Genomic DNA, 20,535 nt, shown 5'->3' on the forward strand with positions numbered 1-20,535 from the left:
GTTGGGCAATTAAACGTCAGCCAAATTTCATAATCTTGACAGCCCTAAAGTTATAAAGTATATACTATTTTAAAATGCATGCGCAGGTTTTTATAATGTATATGCACCATGCCCTCCTCTCATGGAGAGTAAGCATAATTCAGCCTCTTTATCCAATCAGATTTTGATTCTCAATTCCTAAAAAATAAAATTTATTCCCATATGGCAAAAAATATATCTTTTAAAAATACATATATATTTTTTTAAAAATATATATTTTAAATATTTTTCAAAATATTAAAAAATTGCTAGAAATATTTTGCTGAATATATTGGAATATGTTTGAAAAAAATTCAGCAATATTTTTGTGCCATTTTTTGTATATTATGAAAATATTTCATAAATAAATAAATTTTAAAGCTTTAAAAATATATATTTCAATCCAAGAAAATGGAAAAAAATAATTTTCTACGAACATGTAAACAGTATTAAAATGGTTAAAATTAAATATATTTTTATTTCAAAAATATACTTTATAAAACTTATTTAGCATATATTTCAAATATATTTGAGCAAATAATACATTTTGCCATATGAGATGTAAAATTTGAATTGTATTTGTTGCCCCTGAAATACATTTTTAAATACATGTTGATATATAAAGGTTCAAACTAAATATATTTCAAAATTCAAAAAGCATTACTGTCTTCAAAATGTATTAGCATATTATTTAAAATTAGAAATTTATTTTTTGCCGTATGGGTTATGCCATTTTTCAAGTCAAATCTTTAGACTTCAACTTACTTGAGGTCTTTGTAGCCAACCTGTTTACAAATAGATGTTGTTTTTACAAAAAAAAACTCTCTCCCTCCCCCTAGCCTGCCAGTGTAAGTATTTAATCTGGATTTGAACAGATGTGTGTGGTGGTGGCTAAGCCGTTCGTGGTTTGGATAGATGCTACCTCATTGTCAACCAATTAAAAGTCATTATCGATTCTTGTCTCAAAATTACCTTGACTTGATCAAATCCGCTGCAGCTGATGGGCACAGACCCGCATCACTCCGTCCAACAGCATCCTGGCATGCGCAGCGTCACTCTCATCCAATAGCAGTCCGTTACCCTGCCGTCTGTCTCCGTGTTGGGCTGCGGGACGATGCTGATTCAGGTGTGTGGGATTTAGGGAGGAACCTTTGCCGTTATTATCACATTCGTCGGGTGAGTTTGTGTTGAATTGATGCCGTGTAACGCATTGCATGATCCCGATGAGTACATGAGGGCTCAAGAGTTTATCATTGAAGCAAAAGTCTGCACGAGCGCAGTTCAGCAATACCGCAATGCAGAAGATTAGGGTGGATGTCTGTGGCTTACTGCTGTCCGGTTACAGTTTACCCCTTAAATTAAACCAGTCTGTGTTAACCACACACGGATACATTTGTAAAGGAGTGCAGCAGGCTTAAACTCGAGTGGATGTGATGTCATATTTACTTGTATGAAGTTGAAACGGGACAGAAGTTGACAGAGATTGTAATGACATATGTTGTCGTAAGGCGGCGCTCGAGGATTGTTGGCACCGGTGACGCAGATCAGTAGACTTGCGTCATTTTGTCAATTTTGTACATAAAAAGCAATACTAAATTATAAAGGTTTCTATAACAAATACCACAGATGTTTAACATTACAAGAATTCATTACAAAAGACCTTTATTTTATGTGTTTGGGTCATATGCTGCCTTTTTTTGGAATGATCGTAAATACGAGTTTCTCAAGTAAAACATTGCACATGAACACCATCTGATTGATATCGTGTTCGTGTTTATTGGACATTCGGAAATCATTTTGATACCCAAATTTCTGTTTAAAAACATTTTGCAAGACACGCACAAGTATGAACCTGGCGTCCTTCTTTTCGACAACAAATCACCTGAACACAAGTTCGTAATTACAACTTTATAAGTGGGAATGATCAAATTTACGAAAGCACGTGGCAAAAAATATATTTTTAAATAAATATATTTCAAAATATACAAAAAAATACCAAAAAATATATTTACTGAAATATATTTTGAAATGTTTACAAAAATATATTTTGAAATGTTTACAAAAATATATTTTTCACCCATATTTTTTGCCATTTTTTTGTATATTTTGAAATATATTTATTTAAAAATATATTTTTTTTGCCACGTGCTTTCGTAAATTTGACCATTCCCACTTATAAAGTTGTAATTACGAACTTGTGTTTATTTTAAAAATTAATACATTTTAAAGCATTAAAATATATTTATCTCTCCATATATTTCAATCCAAGGAAATGTATTCACATTGCATGGAAAGAAAAACTTTGTTTTTGTTATGAACCTGTAAACATAAAACGGTTAGAAATGTATTTGCTTGCCCTTGAAATACATTTTGAAATATGTTGATATATGAAAGTTAAAACTAAATATATGTCCAAATAAAAAAATATATTCAATTGAGCATTACTTTCTACAAAATGTATTTAGCTTATATTTAAAATATATTTTTGGCCAGAGAAATGTATTTTTTGCCGTATGGGCGGCATCATTTTGATACCCAAATTCACAAAATTCTGGCCCTCAGATTTTAAAAAATGGGGAATGGGAGAAGGATTTCTGATGTGACAGGTATGCTTTAATAGTTTTTATCCACAACAGCTTTGATTGCTTTGTTGTTAAAGTAGTACATAATTGTGTTCAAATAACATTTCCCATTTCCGCCTACCTGGCGTCCTCTATTCTTTCCATCAACAAAACAGCCGAACACAACGAACTTGTAATCACGACTTTAGAAGTGGGAATTATCTCATCTCCAATAGCAGGTAAAGACGGCATCATTCCAGTGAAATTAAATGGTGTCCCATCCACCAGACCATCACACAAACAGAACCCGTAGAGACCATTGTAGTTTCCATTAAAACCAATACAATTCGTATTATAACCCTTAATTTCATTAATATTTCTGTGATGCTTTTGTTATTGTTTTTTTTTTCAGTATGGCCAGTTTGTCATGATCACACTTTTGTGGAATTGCTGAATGACTCCGCATAGTTTTGGTGTGAAATGGGCAATTGATCCATTTTTTATCCATATTCCTGTATTATTTAAATGACATTAAAATATGTAATTTTACGAGTTAATGGCCAGATTTTCATCACCCCTCCCTTTACATGAGCTTGCAGTGACCTAAATCCAAGTGTTCAGTGCTAAAGCAGACTGCACATGAGAGGATGCAGTAAGATTACTGTAGAGATCAGATTGATGAAAATACCATGCATGTATATAGAAGCTGACCACATAACCTCATGTACTGCACAAGAATAGATGGACATTTAGATAGTAAGAAAGATACCACACACATGGACAAACGTATGCCCATACAGGATAGATCGGAAATGCAGGTATTTACCAACTTTAGCAGGTTTTTGAGATTCACAATAACTGTGGTGTTCCCTGCTCACCACCAGTAGGTTATTGTATAAACAGCAATGGTAGCAGATAAGAGAAGCTGCATACGTCAGTAAAGTGAAGGATGCTGTGAGCCGGACTGTAAAAATGCATTCTCATGCATGCTGTTATGCTGCTGTGCTGACACAAGTGTGGTGCAGTAGCAAGTTGCATGTTAGCATACAAAGACTTTTGTCTTTTACTTTAATGCATTTCTTTATTCAGTGGATGCATGCAAATACGCTGTACATACAGTATGTGTGTTTAAGAGAGAGATGCTGTAGATTTTTAGCCATTTGTCTGTTGTGATTGGACGCTATTAGACGTCTTTAAATGCAAAATTGCTTGCTGGGATACTAACTGTCTTTATTTCGGTCTCTTTCATAGAGCAGAATCATCAAGATGGTGACCCCAGCCATGCTTTTGTGTGTCCTGTCCTCCTTGTTTTTATCAGCTGGTGAGGAAAACTTATCTAGTCATCCTTTATGTATATATTATGTAGTGTAAGGCAAGGCAAGTTTATTTCATTTTCAAAGGTAATAGGCTTTATGCCCAGCTGCACTACTTCCTGAACTTCAGCCAGCTCCTTGTTTCCTGTCTGCCATTATTGGACAAACTGATTAATCCAGGTGTGCCTGACCTCAGTAGTCCCTACAACAATAATCACACACAGCTGGATTAATCCGTTTGTCCAATAATGGCAGACAGGAAACAAGGAGCTGGCTGAAGTTCAGGAAGTAGTGCAGCTGGGCATAAAGCCTATTGATAAAAAAATTTGCATACAAATATTTCATAAATCACAAAAAACAATGATTTCAGAGAATTGTTTCTAAACACATTATAAATGTATAAACGTTACAAATACTGTGAATTATGTGAATTGTGGAGTTAAATAAAGGATTATTTGGGCGGGGCTAAAATGGTGGCTCGATGACACACTGGAGCCACAGAGCATGGCCCCGCCCCTAACACAATCACAAGCATTTATTCATTTTGCAGCGGTATTTGAAAGTCAAAAGAGACGGCAGGCTCATGCGGCGCCAGAAGAACCAACAGGCGGATGACATCTAAATACGGCGAGAGCGATTCAAAATTAGACTTACTTTGTATGATTTCACGAATCGCTCTCGTGGTACCTTGACGTTATCCGCCTGTCGGTTCTTCCGGCGCTGCGTAAAGTCAAACGCAGCTGGGCGTGGTTTAAGCGCTGACACTCCGACAGTGGACACGCCCACAGCGTTTAAGAGCAGAGAATCTGCCGGGTTTTTCCAATATTTTGATAAATTATTTTATTTATTTGCCGTTTTTTTTTAATCAATCAAATTTGGCTGGGTGGTTAATAACACATTTTCTGTGGTGAGCTGATCTCTGCACTTAATGGCAATGCCGTGGTTGGATAGTGCAGATTATGCCCGTTCTGACATCACAAGGGGAGCCACATTTCAATGACCTCTTTTTTCAAATGCTTGCAGAGAATGGTTTACCAAAACTAAGTTAATGGGTTTCTCTTTTTCACATTTTCTAGGTTGATAGAAGCACTGCAAAAAAAAAAATTTCAAGAATAAAATTTCTTAGTATTTTTGTCTTGTTTTCAGTAAAAATATCTAAAAATTCTTAAATGGGTTAAGCAAAAAAATCTTGAACTTTTTCTTAAAAACTAAATTCAAGAAAAATACAAGAATTTTTTTTGATGGTTTTATGCACAAAATCACTTAAATTTGATATTTTTGGTCTAAAAGCTAGACTTATTTTATTGGGTTGTTTTCTTCATTAAGAAAAAGCATCTTAATTTAAGAATTTTTTTTATATTTTTTACTGAAAACAAGACAAAAATACTAAGATTTTTTTTCTTAAAAATAATTTTTTTTCAGTGTGGGGACCCGATTATAACACTAAACGTGGAAAAAGTCCGATTTTAATGATATGTCCCTTTGAAAGGATGTTAAATAAAAATTAAAAATGAAATCAAAATGTTTACAGACATATTCTCTACCAATTTCAGCTGCGATTAAGCCCAGGATCTTTGAACCCCGAATCTTTGACAGTAAGTCTGTTTCAATCATCTTATATTTTAGTAGACAGACAAATGCGTTTTTTTTACCATACTTAACTACATAGTTTGCCATATGTGCATTACTGTTAGTTAATGCGTTTTTTTGAGTATAACGCTTCCTCATTGTCATGTCCTTCAGAGGAGGCCACAGGCTTTGGTCCCATATTTGAGGAGGAACCGCTGGACACGGTGTACGCGGAGGATTCGCCAGAGAACAAAATATCCATGAACTGTAGGGTGCGAGCCAACCCACCAGCCATTATAAAGTAATCCATCTTTACATCCTCACCTCTGTCTATAATGTCTGCCTGTGTCTATACACTCAATGTATATGAAAAATGGCCAAAAAAGCTGTCACATTACCCTCCAAATAAGTAATATTTAGGTCTGTATGTCCATGTATTATACTAAATAACACTGGGGTGGTATCCTTTCAAAACCTGCATAAAGAGTTAATTTTAGTATCTTAAAGGTACGTACTGATACCAAATCTGTACCTAATTTTTTGGACGTTTTTAAAGATATCAACACTAGCTGCCTGCATGATTGATAAGCTTGTTTATAAATAGACATTTGTTGGTCACAGATGGTGGTTAAACAACTGGGAAATTAAACTGATGGAGCAGCCTGATGAACACTTTAGCCTGGTGGGTGGAAACCTGCTGATCACCAACCCAGACAAAGGAAAGCATGCTGGGAAATACGTATGTGTGGCCAGGAATGTGTATGGAGTGGTTATCAGCAAAGAGGCCATCGTCAAGTTTGGATGTATGTGATATTTTACTAATATAGGTTTGTGTTCTGTTAAAGTTACGTTAAGACGCCTTCATCTGTCTGCAGACCTGAATCAGTTCCCCACAGATGAAAGAGAGCCAGTGAATGTTAAGGAGGGGCAGGGGGCGGTGCTACTGTGTTCTCCTCCCTCTCGATATCCAGGTAAGATCTGGTCAACTACTGTACTAAGTTACTCGCTATATTAACTCTTTCCCCATCGTTGACGAGTTATTAAGAGAAAATTTTTTCCTGCCAATGACACTTTCCTGACAAGTTTTTACAGTAATCTGTAATAATGCCATTATCCACTAGATGGCACTCTTACACATTTAAAAAAAAACTGAAGCAAAAACTAATTAAATTAATTTTAAACACCATATATGTTTATTTGATCTGTTAATTGTTTTGTTTTTCACTCAGACGAGGTGCTGTTCCGCTGGATCTACAACGACTTTCCCAACTTCATCAACCCGGATCAAAGACGATTCGTGTCCCAGTCCACTGGGAATCTGTACATCGCTAAAGTCGAGGCCTCTGATGTTGGGAATTACTCTTGTTTTGTGTCAAGCCCCACCATCGGCAAAAGTGTTTTCAGCATGCCTATACCTCTGATTCCACAAATAGAAAGTGAGCGTGTTCACATTGTATGGTTTAAAGAAACAGAGTGACTCTAGATCCTGCCATACAAATGTATTATGCTTGTTACTACTTTACTAAGTCCAATTTATGTTTTAAAGGGATAGTTCACCCAAAAATGAATGGAAATTGATGAAAATGAAAAGTCTTTCACGTTTTCGTAAACGTGTATAAATTTCTTATTTCCGTTGAACACAAAGGAAGATATTTTAAGCACACAGTTGACTGTAATCATTGACTTCCATAGTAGGAAAAGCTAATATTATGGAAGTATTGTGATAAATGATGAAGAAGATATTGTGATAAATGATGATAAGTTGATGGTACCCATTGAATTCCATCGGAATTTGTTTTTCTTACTATGGAAGTCTATGGTTACAGCTGTGTGCTTACCATCATTTATCAAAATATCTTCTTTTGTGTTCATCAGAAAAAAAAATTCATACAGGTTTACAACCACATGAGGATGAAAAAAATAATGACAGAATTTTTATTTTTGGGTGAACTATCCCTTCAAAAAGAAAAAAAGACCTACTGTATCTGTTCCTTTCTGCCTTTACACAGAGGAGGTAAAGAGATATCCTGCGGATATTCGTGTTAAATTTCCCAAGACGTATGCTTTGGTGCATCAGAACATCACTCTGGAGTGCTTCGCTCTTGGAAAGTGAGTCACAAAAGCAGATTTCTCAGTATGTCAAAGATTATGGGTCCCCTCGCTAAGATTCACCCCGTCATTAACTCATTCCCCGCTAGCCATTATTTGAAAAGTTGCCCGCCAGCATTTTTGTGATTTTCACAAAAAGCCGTCCAGAAAGATTTTCTTCTAAAAATATATAAACATACAAATATATCAAATAAAAGAACAGACCCCCTGCTTTCAAACAAACAAACAAAACAGGAAAAAAGTGTTTCATATTTTTTCTCTGCTTATAAACTCTTAAATATGGGCATTTTTCTTTAAAAATATATTTTTTTTTTAGCAAAAAGCTGAAATAATTGTATTTTTGTGAAGGAATTTTTTTAGAGATCAGATTCAGGACGATTATTAATACATACAATGAGTTTAAAATGAGTAAACAACGTTTTGGCTTCAGTTTTTTCATACATTGGGTAAGTGCCATCTAGTGGATAATCACGGTATTGCAGATTAACATAAAAATTCTTCAGAAACTCGTTATTTTTATGCAAATGTTTTCTCTTTATTGACAAGATAACCTGTCAATGGCGGGAAAAGAGTTAATGGGTCACTGTGATTTCACAAAGTAAGATGTGATCCTGGATCAAAATTTTTTGTTGGTCCTGGATTAACATTTTGGTAAATGGTAAATGGACTGCATTTATATAGCGCTTTCATAGACCAATGGCCATCCAAAGCGCTTTACAATTTTGCCTCACATTCACCCATTCACTTACACATTCATACACCGACGGCGGTGTCAGCCATGCAAAGCGCCATCCAGCTCGTCGGGAGCAGCTGGGGTTAGGTGTCTTGCTCAAGGACACCTCGACACTTGGTCAGGTGGAGCCGGGGATTGAACCACCAACCTTCCAATTTGTAGACAACCTACATGAACCACTCAACCACTGCCTTTTGATTTTAATCAAAGAAACCCCAAATTACCCTTAACTCAAGCCCTAAACATTTTACCCTTTAAATTAGTGTGAAATAATAGTTTGATAATCATTTTTTAAAAGCCCCAATCCTAAATCTAACAATCTGTCAATTGAACAGTGTGAGGCGCCCTTGAGAGTTTACATTTATTTCAGACAGAAATCTTAATTTGGATTAGTTTATTGCGAAATTGGCACAAATAATGGACATTTTAAATTTGTGTAGTATTTTAATTTTAATAAAAAACAGGGTACCCCCCAATTTATATTTTTGTGCTCAATGCTTATACAGGTGGGAGGTCCGGGACCACCCAAGCCCCCCCTCAACTCGAACACTGTCGTCAGCCGTGACTTATTCCACTATACAGCACAGCCTCTCGTACCAAGTTACTTAGGAAGCCATTTTAAATTTAAGTTACAATATTTTGAATATTACTTTGGTACTTTTGGGAGTCCCCACAGATGTACAAAATCTTAAAGGAATAGCTCACTCCAAAATTAAGTAAATGGATAATAAACTGTGACCAAATGTAATTTTTTTGGGGTGAACTGTCTCTCTTAGATTATTGTTTGCACAACAGCAATAGATTAACTCAGTTCTTGCTTCAACCGATCATATAAACGCAGTGTTTGCCTTTCAGTCCGCTCCCGCACATCCGCTGGAGGAAATTAGATGCCGATCTTCCTCCGAATTATGAGGTCAGCATGAATGGAGCTTTACTGCACTTAATAAATGTGCAGTATGAAGATGAAGGCAGCTATGAGTGCGAGACCCTAAACGTAAAAGGGATGGATTGGTATCGCCAGTGGCTTTATGTAGAAGGTAATCCAGTTTCAAAGTTAAAAGCTAACATTTGTAACCTTTTTTTGGTTAAAGGTGCAGTGTGTAAATTTGAGACGTTTTTATCTACATAACGCGAGTCCCCTTACATGGAGGGAGGGAGGGGTGAGCTGTGGACTGAGGTTGCAATTCGCAACCTTACTGCAAGATTACGCTAAAATCTACACACAGCACCTTTAATAATAAACTAAATCAACTCTGTGCAAAATAAATGGGTCTTCTTATATCATCACTATTCAAAACGGCTTATAGTAATGGTTCAAAATTTGAGCTATCAGGTTGGACTTTGTGGGAAATGTCTGCTTAAGTGCATAAAGTAACCTTTAATTTTATGTTTCAAACAGAGAAAGAGATACAAAAGTTACAGATTGCAGCTTTAAAAGATGTTAATAACACATCTGGTTTAGTAAGATGTGCAGTTTTTGTGGATAAAACCTATGTATAAAGATAAAGTTTCATTCTGTTGACATATTTACATTTTAAAATATATTAAAAAACAAGACGAATCGTGACGATCTGAATTCTGATCATGCATTAATTCGGATTCACTTCACTTGGTAATGTGATCTCTCTTCAGGTGCACCAGAATGGGCGGAGCACATCAATGACACAGAGAGGGATGTTGGCAGCGAACTCACTATGAGATGTGTCGCCGTGGGGAAGCCGTTACCATGGATACGTTGGTTGAAGGATGGCTACTCGGTGAATAGCTACTCTACTTATTTGTAGTGCAGAGAACGATACAATAATGTACAGTATAAACATCAGAAATGAAATCCTAAACGATGTTGTGCTTTGTTTTGTTTGATCATCAGTACGGCAAAGGGGAGCTTAAATTTTCCAGTCTTACATTTGAGGATTCGGGCATGTATCAGTGTATCGCTGAGAATGACTGGGGGACCATCTACGCCAACGCAGAACTACGAGTCGTCTGTGAGTTTCGAATGCTTCTTTATTGTCGTATTGAATTGATTTGATTTAGTAGTACATCATTAATGGTTGTCAACATATAGCAGTGTCTTACACATAAAATGCACTTGGAAATATGCAGGCTGCATATTCAAAAAGACAGAGATGGTGGATTTTTTTCATGGTAGAGTGGTTGTGTTCACACACTGCCAACACACATTTATGTCCAAACATTATATCCCAGATTATGCATAATAGGTGCCCTTTAAAGGTGCAGTGTGTAAATTTTAGTGGCATCTAGTGGTGAGGTTGCGAATTGCAACCAACCGGGGTAGTCAACTGCTCACCCCTTGCTTTGAAACACATAGAAAAGCTACGGTAGCAGCCACCGGACAAACATGTCATCGTCGGAGACAACTTAGTAAAAAAATTGTCCGTTAAGGGCTTCTGTAAAAAAATGGCGGCACAAAATGGTGACTTCCATGTAATGGGACCCTCTTTGTATGTAGATAAAAAGGTCTGGTTCTAAGGTAATAAACACATAACGGTTCATTATGAAAGGTCTTTGTACACCCCTGATATTATAGTTTTGTATATTATTATGCATTTCTGTCAAGAGATCCTTCTAAAAATTACACAATGCACCTTTAAGTGAAAATCTAATTATTAGGGGTTGTTATCCCACGACGGTCATGATGGTCATCAGTATACCAGAACCAGCATCCCAGCACCAGCATCCCAGCAAGACCAGCATGGGAATTATGCTGGTTTTTCCAGCAGGGATGGAAATATTTTATTTTCTGTTGAGTATAATTGTTTTTACCGCTTGCTTCACAGCCTGTGCGCCAACATTCATATACAATCCAGTGAAAAAGGTTCTGCTAGGGGCTGAAAATGGACGTGTGGTGATCGAGTGTAAACCCCGCGCTGCTCCTAAACCCAGATTCATTTGGAAACGAGGTTCAGAACTTCTAACCAACTCTTCAAGGTTATTCAGTAGTTCATTCTCACATCAAAATGTTTTAAGACTAGATTTGGGGATGATTAATTGCAGGTACATTTGGTGTCCAAAGTCATAGATTTTTTTCTGCTTTTAAAATGTTTTATATTTTTAATTATTTTAATAATTTGGTACTCATTGTCATGGATCACAAGCTGCTACAGGCCATAACAATACAATATTTTCTGAATAATTGTCTTATGTAGCTGAAAATCATGATAGTAGCTGCGTTTCCATTACAGATTTGCAAAAAATGTATGCAATATTTTCAATAAAAACCTTTTGTGAAATGACAGTGCTGCCACTAACCTATGATATGCACCTAAAACTTAGTTTTTTCCTTTGCGTTAAGTCATTCCAAAGATCACGTCGACGGATGTTGGTAGGTTTACTATCACATTCACCGCTCTACCCATTGTTTTTATTGAATTGGACATAGGAGTGTTATCCAAACATTAATGCAAAGGAAACCCCTTATACTTGGGAGCAGCAAAGTAAAGGTGTTTCTTGGAGGTAATAGTACATTATTTTAAATCAGAGAAGATGTAGGAGACATCAGACGACTCAGGGGCGGATCCGCACCAGACCCAGGCAGAACAAGGCACAATTTTTACTAGAAAACATTATATTATTATGGCCTATAATATCTTGTAATTGATGACAATGAGTATGTACCAAATTATTTAGAATTAAGAAACCATAAAACCAAAATAATGACTTTGGACACCAAATGTCCTTGTAATAGGGGATTTTCACGCTGATACGTAAAACTTCCGCTTTCAGCGATCTTTGTGCACACTTGCTTCCGGTGAATAACTCAATTGAAGAAATACAGATTAATTTAGGGTTTAGTAATTTCTGTTAATAAAGCTTTTATTGCTATAGACGTCACTAGTTCACTTTTGTAAGCGTATGGTGCTAAGATGCACATAATGATGTTTTTGCACTGCTGTTCATGGTATTATTGCAAATTCTTTAAACCTGCTATCACGTTATTCTTTTGTTAAGGGCCATTTTCAAATAAGATGGAAAGTCATGTTTAATTAAATTAATCATATTGACTAAACATCTTATACTCGAAGGAAATTTATTACCATTTTATTAGTTATTCTGATTTTTATTTATTTTGAGAACACAAAAGTTTATAGTAATACTATATATTCAATTTTATTGTATTCCTTTTATATACAGGTGCTGGTCATATAATTACAATATCATCAAAAAGTTGATTTATTTCTCATTGGTAAGATAATTACAAACGTGTTAAAATTAATGTGTTGTTAGCAGCAAAAAAGCACACAAAAAACGCGAAACAGATCTCAATACTTTACTCATGCGTTGTTTGATAAGTTTTGTTTGCTTGCACCCCTCAACTGCGAGCCCAACACGCATATTAAGGCTTCAGACAACATGCAGTACAACCAAATAGTAAAGACAGCACGCAAATGACAACTGAGTTTATTTTTTCTTGCATAACATTTTAACACAAAATTCAAATCTCAAAATGCCGTGATTATAGTATTAAACAATCATTTACACATTAAATAAATATACCTGTCATTAATCATATTGACTAATACATCTTAATACGCGAGGGAAAGTTAATACCATTTTATTAGTTAATACCGTTTTTTTATTTTTTATTTGTGAGAACACAAAACTTTGCAGAAATACCATATATTCAATTTTATTGCATTATATTCTATATATAATTAATTCCCCCATTTTCTACGGTTTCTTCTCTTGTAAAGCTGCTTTTAAACACTGCAATGTTGTTAAAAAGTGCCACATCATCCACTTCTAGTCGGGAATCCAAGAAAACCTAAGTAGGATTGGCGTTGTTTGTTCGACTTCTAACAGAGCAGTGACATGTAGCCTTCGTTTCAGCCACTGTTGAACTGTGCCGGAAGCGGCCATGCACAAAGATCGCTGAAAGCGGAAGTTCTACGTATCAGCGTGAAAATCCCCTATTATACACTCACCTAAAGGATTATTAGGAACACCATACTAATACTGTGTTTGACCCCCTTTCGCCTTCAGAACTGCCTTAATTCTACGTGGCATTGATTCAACAAGGTACTGAAAGCATTCTTTAGAAATGTTGGCCCATATTGATCTTAGATGCCATATCTTGCAGTTGATGGAGATTTGTGGGATGCACATCCAGGGTACGAAGCTCCCGTTCCACCACATCCAAAGATGCTCTATTGGGTTGAGATCTGGTGACTGTGGGGGCCATTTTAGTACAGTGAACTCATTGTCATGTTCAAGAAACCAATTTGAAACGATATGAGCTTTGTGACATGGTGCATTATCCTGCTGGAAGTAGCCATCAGAGGATGGGCACATGGTGGTCATAAAGGGATGGACATGGTCAGAAACAATGCTCAGGTAGGCTGTGGCATTTAAACGATGCCCAACTGGCATCCCCCTCACCATTGCATTAATGAGAAATTGAACAGGTTTTCCTAATAATCCTTTAGGTGAGTGTACAATCATTCATACGTTGGCATGTAGAAAATCATCGTTTAAGACAGGGTTAAGACATGAACTATATTATAGTTTTAAAGAAACGGTTTACACAAAAGTGTCTTTATAACTTTGCTGAGAGATACATATTGTCATTTTATCATGTTTTCTTATTCTGCAGGATGTTAATTTGGGGTGATGGTAGTCTGGAGATTCTGAACGTATCGAAAAGCGACGCGGGCTCTTACACATGCTTTGCTGAGAATGACCGGGGCAAATCCAACAGCACGGGAACCCTCACTATCACCGGTAGACAGCAAAACCTACACTATTTACACTTTATCTATGAAATACACAAAAAATGAGTTTTTGTGTGTTTTATTGTCTCAGAGGCCACCAAGATCACAGTAGCTCCATCAGACTCTGAGGCGGTTGTAGGTGACAATATCATTCTCCGGTGTTCTGCCTCATACGACCCCAGTCTGGACATCACCTTCATTTGGACCGTCGACTCATACGTCATCAACTTCTACACAGACTGGGATCATTACGAGCAACTCAAGGTAAACAAAAAGGAATTCCAGGTTGTTGAAAAAAAACTAAATGGTTAATTTAAATCTGATGTTATTGTGGATTTGCAGGGTCACGAATCCAGCGGAGATCTCCTGATCAAGAACATTCAGGTGAAACATGCGGGACATTATATCTGCACAGCCCAGACTATAGTGGACAACGCCACTGCAGAAGCTGATGTTTTCGTCAAAGGTCGGTCACGTGTGATTTGAGCTGTCCTTATTGTGTTATTTTTTGTTGGTAAAACATTGCCTTAGGTTATAGGTTTGAGTCACAGCCAAAACACTTACTATATATTATATGAAATACCATGCACCGTAAGTCACTTCAGATAAAAGTTATATTTCAAACCTTGCTTTACAATTATGGAACTTGGTGGAGCTGCATGCCAATATTAAGCATTGCATCGTGTTGTATGTTGTTGATTCAGGTTTGCCTGGGCAGCCGGGTGGCGTCCGTGTGGAACAGATCGGAGACACGTCGGTTAAGCTGCGTTGGTGTCTGGGATCCGACCATGGCAGTCCTCTCATACAACATGTTGTACAAACACGAGACTTCTACGCGCTGGACCCTGAGGACTGGAAAACCGCATCTACAAGTGAGTCCAGCAGAGGGAGACAAAAACATATTTTAAGCATTGCCAAACTACTGTAGAAATCTTTACCACAATGCAATAAAGAGCATTTATCCTCCGATTAACACTTTTAAATGTCCTTTGGTGTGTAAGTGTGTATTTGTACATGTTAACGATATGCAAAAGGTACAAATCCCAAAGTAAACGATGACGCAAGTTATCATCTCCAACGTAAATCTCTTTTCTTGGACTACAACAAACACACGGATTGTAGGCAAGGTTTACTTATTGGGTCTGTTGACGTGGACAAGACCGACATTATTATAATTCCTCACAGCGTGTAAGTTAATTCCTGTCAGCTTTGCATTGTGAGCGAATCTTTCAAACATGGTAAGGAGCGTCACATTTCTGGCTGATGTCAGATGTATTCAAACCAATCACAACGTACAGATTAGCTGGCCAATCAGGGACAGCGCTTTTCAAATCGATGACTTTTGTAAAAAATCAGTGCGTTTCAGGAAGACAGGGATATCTGGAGCTGGGTCAATGACGTGACGTTAATTATTTTGTGTCCGTATGGTTCAATGTAAAAGGGTTAAATCTCAAAATAAATTTGCAGATTACTTGCATACATTCTCTTTTTTGAGGACCAAGTCTAAAATTTCTGGTTTTATTTCATTTTGAAAGAATATTTGGGGGATAATTGCAAAAGTGTCAATGTGGTGTAACCTGTCTGTGTCAATTGATGTAACTAGTATTTTATTAAATGAAACTATAAATATATTCATCAAAAAATGTGGAATAAAATATAATCATCTAGTTTAGTGTAATATGTTTGTTTTTACATATATTTTTACATCATTTGTCAAAGATTATTTAGAAAACAGAGCTGTTTTCAGCATATGTCAGGAAAATATTAGAAAAAAACGCATTAAAATTTACATTTAGAAATAACTAATAAAATTATATATTTTTTTAAGATTACGCTTACATGCTATCAAGGTGGATAAAATATTAATATTAATATTTCTCATTCTTTGGCGCAATTGCCGGTTACACCATTTGACATTTTCAGGTCCATTCAGTCTTTACATCAATAAAAATGGTGCAAATGTAATTTTTTTTTCTTAAAATGAACATAAATACACTATGTGCATTGTAATAATCCTGATGCGTAATTTTAAAACAAGATTTTTAAAACGATTTTTGAATTTCTCATCTTGCAAACCGTTTTTGTCACTGACCCAGCTACAAAAATGTACGGTATGTGCACAATAATGTGTTTTTTGAACCGTAAACCATGCAAACACATTGTATTACACCAAATACACCAAATAACTTTGTGTTTTAGCAATGAAATAGGTGCCCTTTACAACTTGAATGTTTTATGTTTTAATGGATGTCCATTAGAGGGAGACAAACAACACATTTAAAGCATAGCCAAATAACTACTGTACAAATCTTTACAACAATGCCATATGAATGCTTATACTCTACTTTTTCCAGCTCCTGTGTTTCTGAATGGGTCTGCTCAGTCGGCCACTGTGCTTGATCTTTACCCCTGGATGCAGTATGAATTTCGTGTGTATGCTATCAACGAATTTGGAGCCGGGGAAGGCAGTCGCCCCTCCATTAAAATCAAGACGTGGGATGCAAGTGAGATTTGTTTTACAATTTGGTAATTTTATACAACTTAAAAGGGTCAGAATGGTGAAAGCTATTTTGCGTAGAATGAATGGCTAAAAAGTATAAAATGGGCCAGAAAATGGTCTTAAGCTGTCACTGGGGCAGTACAAATGTCCTATAAGTACCATTAAGGTAACGATATGTGTACTTTTGGTACCAATTTTGAAGTACTATGCACTCTTCGGAACCAATATGTATCTGAGGTATGGACTATTTCAGTGCAAAGGTGTACTTTTTGAAAGGGTACCGTGCCCCAGTGACAGCTAGAGATAATTTTTTTTGACAGTGTAAGATTAGCCTAAGTATGGAAGCCTGTAAGGCACATAAATGGGTCAATGACGTGACGTTAATTATTTTGTGTCCGAATGGATAAATGAAATGTAAAAGGATTAAAATTTCAAAATAAATTTGCAGATTACTTGCATACATTCTCTTTTTTGAGCACCAAGTCTAAAATTTCTGGTTTTATTTCATTTTAAAAGAATATTTGGGTAATAATTGTAAAAATGTCAATGTGGTGTAACCGGTCTGTGTCAATTGGTGTAACTAATATTTTTTATATTAAAATATAAATATATTCATTTAAAAATGTGGAATAAAATATAATCATCTAGTTTAGTGTAATAAGATTTTTTTTTTACATAATTTGTCAAAGATTATTTAGAAAACAGAGCTGTTTTCAGCATATGTCAGGACAGATATTACCAAAATGCATTAAAATTTACATTTAGAAATAACTATTAAAATGATATTTTAAAATTATTATTATTATTTTTTGATGATTATGCTTACATGCCATCAAGGTGGATAAAATATTTAATGTTTCTCATTCTTTGGCACAATTGGCGGTTACACCATTTGACATTTTCAGGTCCATTCAGTCTTAACTTTCATAAAAATGGTGCAAATGTAATTTTTTTGCCTAAAATGACCATAAATACACTGTGCATTGAAATAAACCTGATGCATGCTTTTAAAACAAGTTTTTGTTACTGACCCAAATACGAATCCTTATTTGTCTTAGGGCCAACTGTGTCTCCTTTGGACGTCATTGGTCAAGTAGGAATAAGTGGAGAGCTCATTGTTACCTGGACTGTAAGTGTCTCCGTTTTACTGAATATATATTATTTATTTAACACAAGACATTTGTATGAAGCTTCACTAGTAACTAATGTCGAATTTCATTGCAGCCGGTGAAACCTCAGTTCTTCTTCGGTAAAAAATTTGGCTACGTTGTGGCATTCAAGCAGCACGAGGATTACGAGTGGAAATGGTCGACGGTGGAGGATCCAGAGACCAGACGATATGTCTACAAAGAGAGCATGACGCCAGACAGTGAGATCCAGGTGAAAGTGAGCACCTTTAATAACAAAGGTGAAGGACCTTCAAGCCTCATCTCAGTGGTTTACTCCCCAAGGCTTGGTAAGCGCTAACTCTTATTTCTGCTGGTTTGTTTTTTATTTCAATTTATTTAAATGTATTCCCCCCAAAATATCTTCATCAGCACCAACTGAAGCTCCATTAGATGTGTACGCCCGGCAAGTGACCTCCACAGAAGCTCTGGTCTGGTGGCTACCGATCTATCAGGCACCACCGAACTGGGTTGATGGATACCAGGTTACCATAATAGTCATTCACCATTTACTAGTCTCTTACTGATAAGAGTTGAATATATAATTCTTAGTTCTCTTCTTCTCCCGTTCAGATTCGATACTGGAGAAAGTACGATGACAACGAAGCGGCTGCCAGTCGAGTCCTGGTTCACAGAACGGTTAACCAAACACGGCTGGAAAACATGCGGCCTGACTCTCACTACCTTATCGAGGTACGAGCGTTCAATGGAGCCGGGCTCGGGCCACCCAGCGAGCACTGTGAGATGTTCACCAGGAGACCACGTAAGACTTTTACTGTACAGATGACTCCAGATTTAAAGTTTTACGTAAGTTGATTTATACGTGTGTATAATCTGTCCAGCTCCAAGTCGTCGTTTGAGAGTGTATAAATATGTCAGCTTCACACGCCAATGGCTTTATCTGTATTGGGATCACATCTATAACTACTGGAATGAGTCTTATGTGGAGGGTTACAAGGTGAGTTCATGTGAGATTTTGCTTTTAAAATAGTAAAATGCATCGTAAAATAATTTGACTGTATTGGTTTCGCTCAGATTTTGTTTCGTAAGGAAGGCGAGCGATATGGAAAGCTTTACACAACGGGCAGACACTACATAGACTTCCCCATGCCACAGACCGGAGATTATGTCATTGAGATCCGAGCTCGCTGTGAGGGAGGCGATGGGCCCATTTCACAGATACGAGTGCAAGGTGAGTCCTTCATTTCACTTGAAAGTCAAAACTTGCTTTTTGCTTTTTTCTCCTTCCATAAATGTACATAAAAATTATTCTTACGGCTCACCATTGTTTTGTATTTTTTCAGGAAAAGCCACTCTGGGTGCTTCATCGCTCAACCTGGTCTCTCTCCTATTGTTGGCGCTGGGCTGGATGAATTTGGGTCTTTAAGTCAAACATTATCACTTTACAATAAGGTTGTATTTGTTACATGAACAAACAATGAGCAATATATATTTTTTCGGTAATTATTAAGCTTTATTAATGCTAGTAAATGCCAATATTATTGTTCATGTTGTTCATTGGCATTAACTACTTTGTTAGCTAAAGTTGATATTGCAATTTTTATTTGAAAAATATGTTAGTTAATCCTAAAATAAACATAAACTAAGATGAATAAATTCTGTAGAAGTATTGTTTAGTTGTAGTTCATGTCAGTTTATGCCCTAATATTAACAAATACAACCTTATAGTGAAGTGTTTTCACTTAAAAAACAGCCCTAATATAGTCTTTATATACAGTATTGTTCAGATTAGGCTTTGTTTGGGAGTGTAGTTGTACATGTTCCTGACTTACCTGTACTGTAAGTTAGTAACCATCTCTTCTACACAAAAATGTATTGATCACTGGCTGAATATATAGTATTAATTTTTGCCTAACCAAATGGCTATAATCAACTAATGATACCTTATTATTAGAGATGCACTGACCGATGCCGATAGCCGATTACTCAGACTATTGACCGATGTTGATATTTTGGTAGTTATATTAACTTGCATTTAAATTCTGAAGATGAAATTTTCTGAATGTTATTCATTCATATGATGACCATTAATAATGAACATTAAAATAGGGTTGTTTCTTTACATTTTCTATACACAGAGCTCAAATTCATTGCTTTTTGTTGTTCTCTTTGATAAACAGGATATATTGGTCATGACTATCGGCTGTTTTTAAATTATCGGCCGAAATTGCTTTTATCAACTGATACCTATTATTGGCCTATTATATCAGTGCATCTCTACTTATAAATAATATGCATATTATATATAAAAGGGTGTTGTGAATTATTATCATTATCTCACCAGGTATTTTAAAATGGGTGATTGCAGAAGTTTTTTTTTAGACAATTTTATCATTTCAACTAGTCCACAATATTAGTAGGCCTATAAAAAATATTGAATGTGTTTGAATTGTAGCTACGTTCTTAATCATTCTTGTTTGTACATGGTTTTGTACATCTATTTATTTCGATAATGTGTACAAATTCCGTCAGCTGGTTTGATTTGATTAGATGTTTTTGTTAATTTAAATATTTTGAAAATACACAATTGTTTCTGTTTGCCATTAAATAGCACAAATATTATCACATCATTAAACCCTTGTCTGGCTTTGTTATCCAATCCAGTATTCATTGCAAAGATGTGATCGAAACATCTAGTTATATTATACATCCCCACTGAAAACACAATATTAAACTTTATATTTATTAATCAAATTTTTTAGAATAAGGCTAAATTTTTTTATCAAAACTGAATGAAAATAAAATGAAACACAACTATTAATTAATAAACGAAAAATAAAAACCATCATATTGCAAATAAGGCATATTTTAGC

At 35.8% G+C, this 20,535-nt stretch overlaps 1 protein-coding gene across 4 annotated transcripts; it reads left to right on the forward strand.

Annotated features, from left to right (window-relative positions):
* Positions 1-908: 908 nt before the first annotated feature.
* On the forward strand, positions 909-20,289 carry cntn1b (contactin 1b). 4 transcript variants are annotated; one of them, XM_065289807.1, is made up of 25 exons: positions 1,109-1,194; positions 2,992-3,052; positions 3,831-3,900; positions 5,446-5,487; positions 5,636-5,762; positions 6,083-6,264; positions 6,337-6,432; positions 6,691-6,897; positions 7,471-7,570; positions 9,159-9,340; positions 9,936-10,060; positions 10,174-10,291; positions 11,105-11,255; positions 13,918-14,045; positions 14,127-14,299; positions 14,378-14,501; positions 14,740-14,907; positions 16,390-16,539; positions 17,594-17,664; positions 17,760-17,991; positions 18,074-18,186; positions 18,275-18,464; positions 18,544-18,659; positions 18,737-18,893; positions 19,006-20,289. In XM_065289807.1, the coding sequence occupies exons 3-25, from the start codon at positions 3,846-3,848 to the stop codon at positions 19,086-19,088; spliced, it is 3,090 nt and encodes a 1,029-aa protein (XP_065145879.1). In that variant the 5' UTR covers positions 1,109-1,194; positions 2,992-3,052; positions 3,831-3,845; the 3' UTR covers positions 19,089-20,289. The 4 variants fall into 4 exon arrangements, with proteins under 4 accessions (XP_065145878.1, XP_065145881.1, XP_065145879.1 ...); XM_065289806.2 differs by lacking the exon at positions 2,992-3,052 and having other exon boundaries at positions 909-1,194; XM_065289809.2 differs by lacking the exon at positions 2,992-3,052 and having other exon boundaries at positions 1,073-1,194; positions 3,836-3,900.
* The last annotated feature ends 246 nt before the right edge of the window (positions 20,290-20,535 follow it).

Source organism: Paramisgurnus dabryanus, chromosome 1, assembly GCF_030506205.2.
Source record: "Paramisgurnus dabryanus chromosome 1, PD_genome_1.1, whole genome shotgun sequence".
NCBI classification, from domain to species: Eukaryota; Metazoa; Chordata; class Actinopteri; order Cypriniformes; family Cobitidae; genus Paramisgurnus; species Paramisgurnus dabryanus.

Coding starts and splice junctions, on each gene's coding strand:
- cntn1b (XM_065289806.2), top strand. CDS start 934: ATGCTACCTCATTGTCAACCAATTAAAAGTCATTATCGATTCTTGTCT. Junction 6,433..6,690: donor TCCTCCCTCTCGATATCCAG/GTAAGATCTGGT, acceptor TTTTTCACTCAG/ACGAGGTGCTGTTCCGCTGG. Junction 17,665..17,759: donor AGCTCATTGTTACCTGGACT/GTAAGTGTCTCC, acceptor ATTTCATTGCAG/CCGGTGAAACCTCAGTTCTT.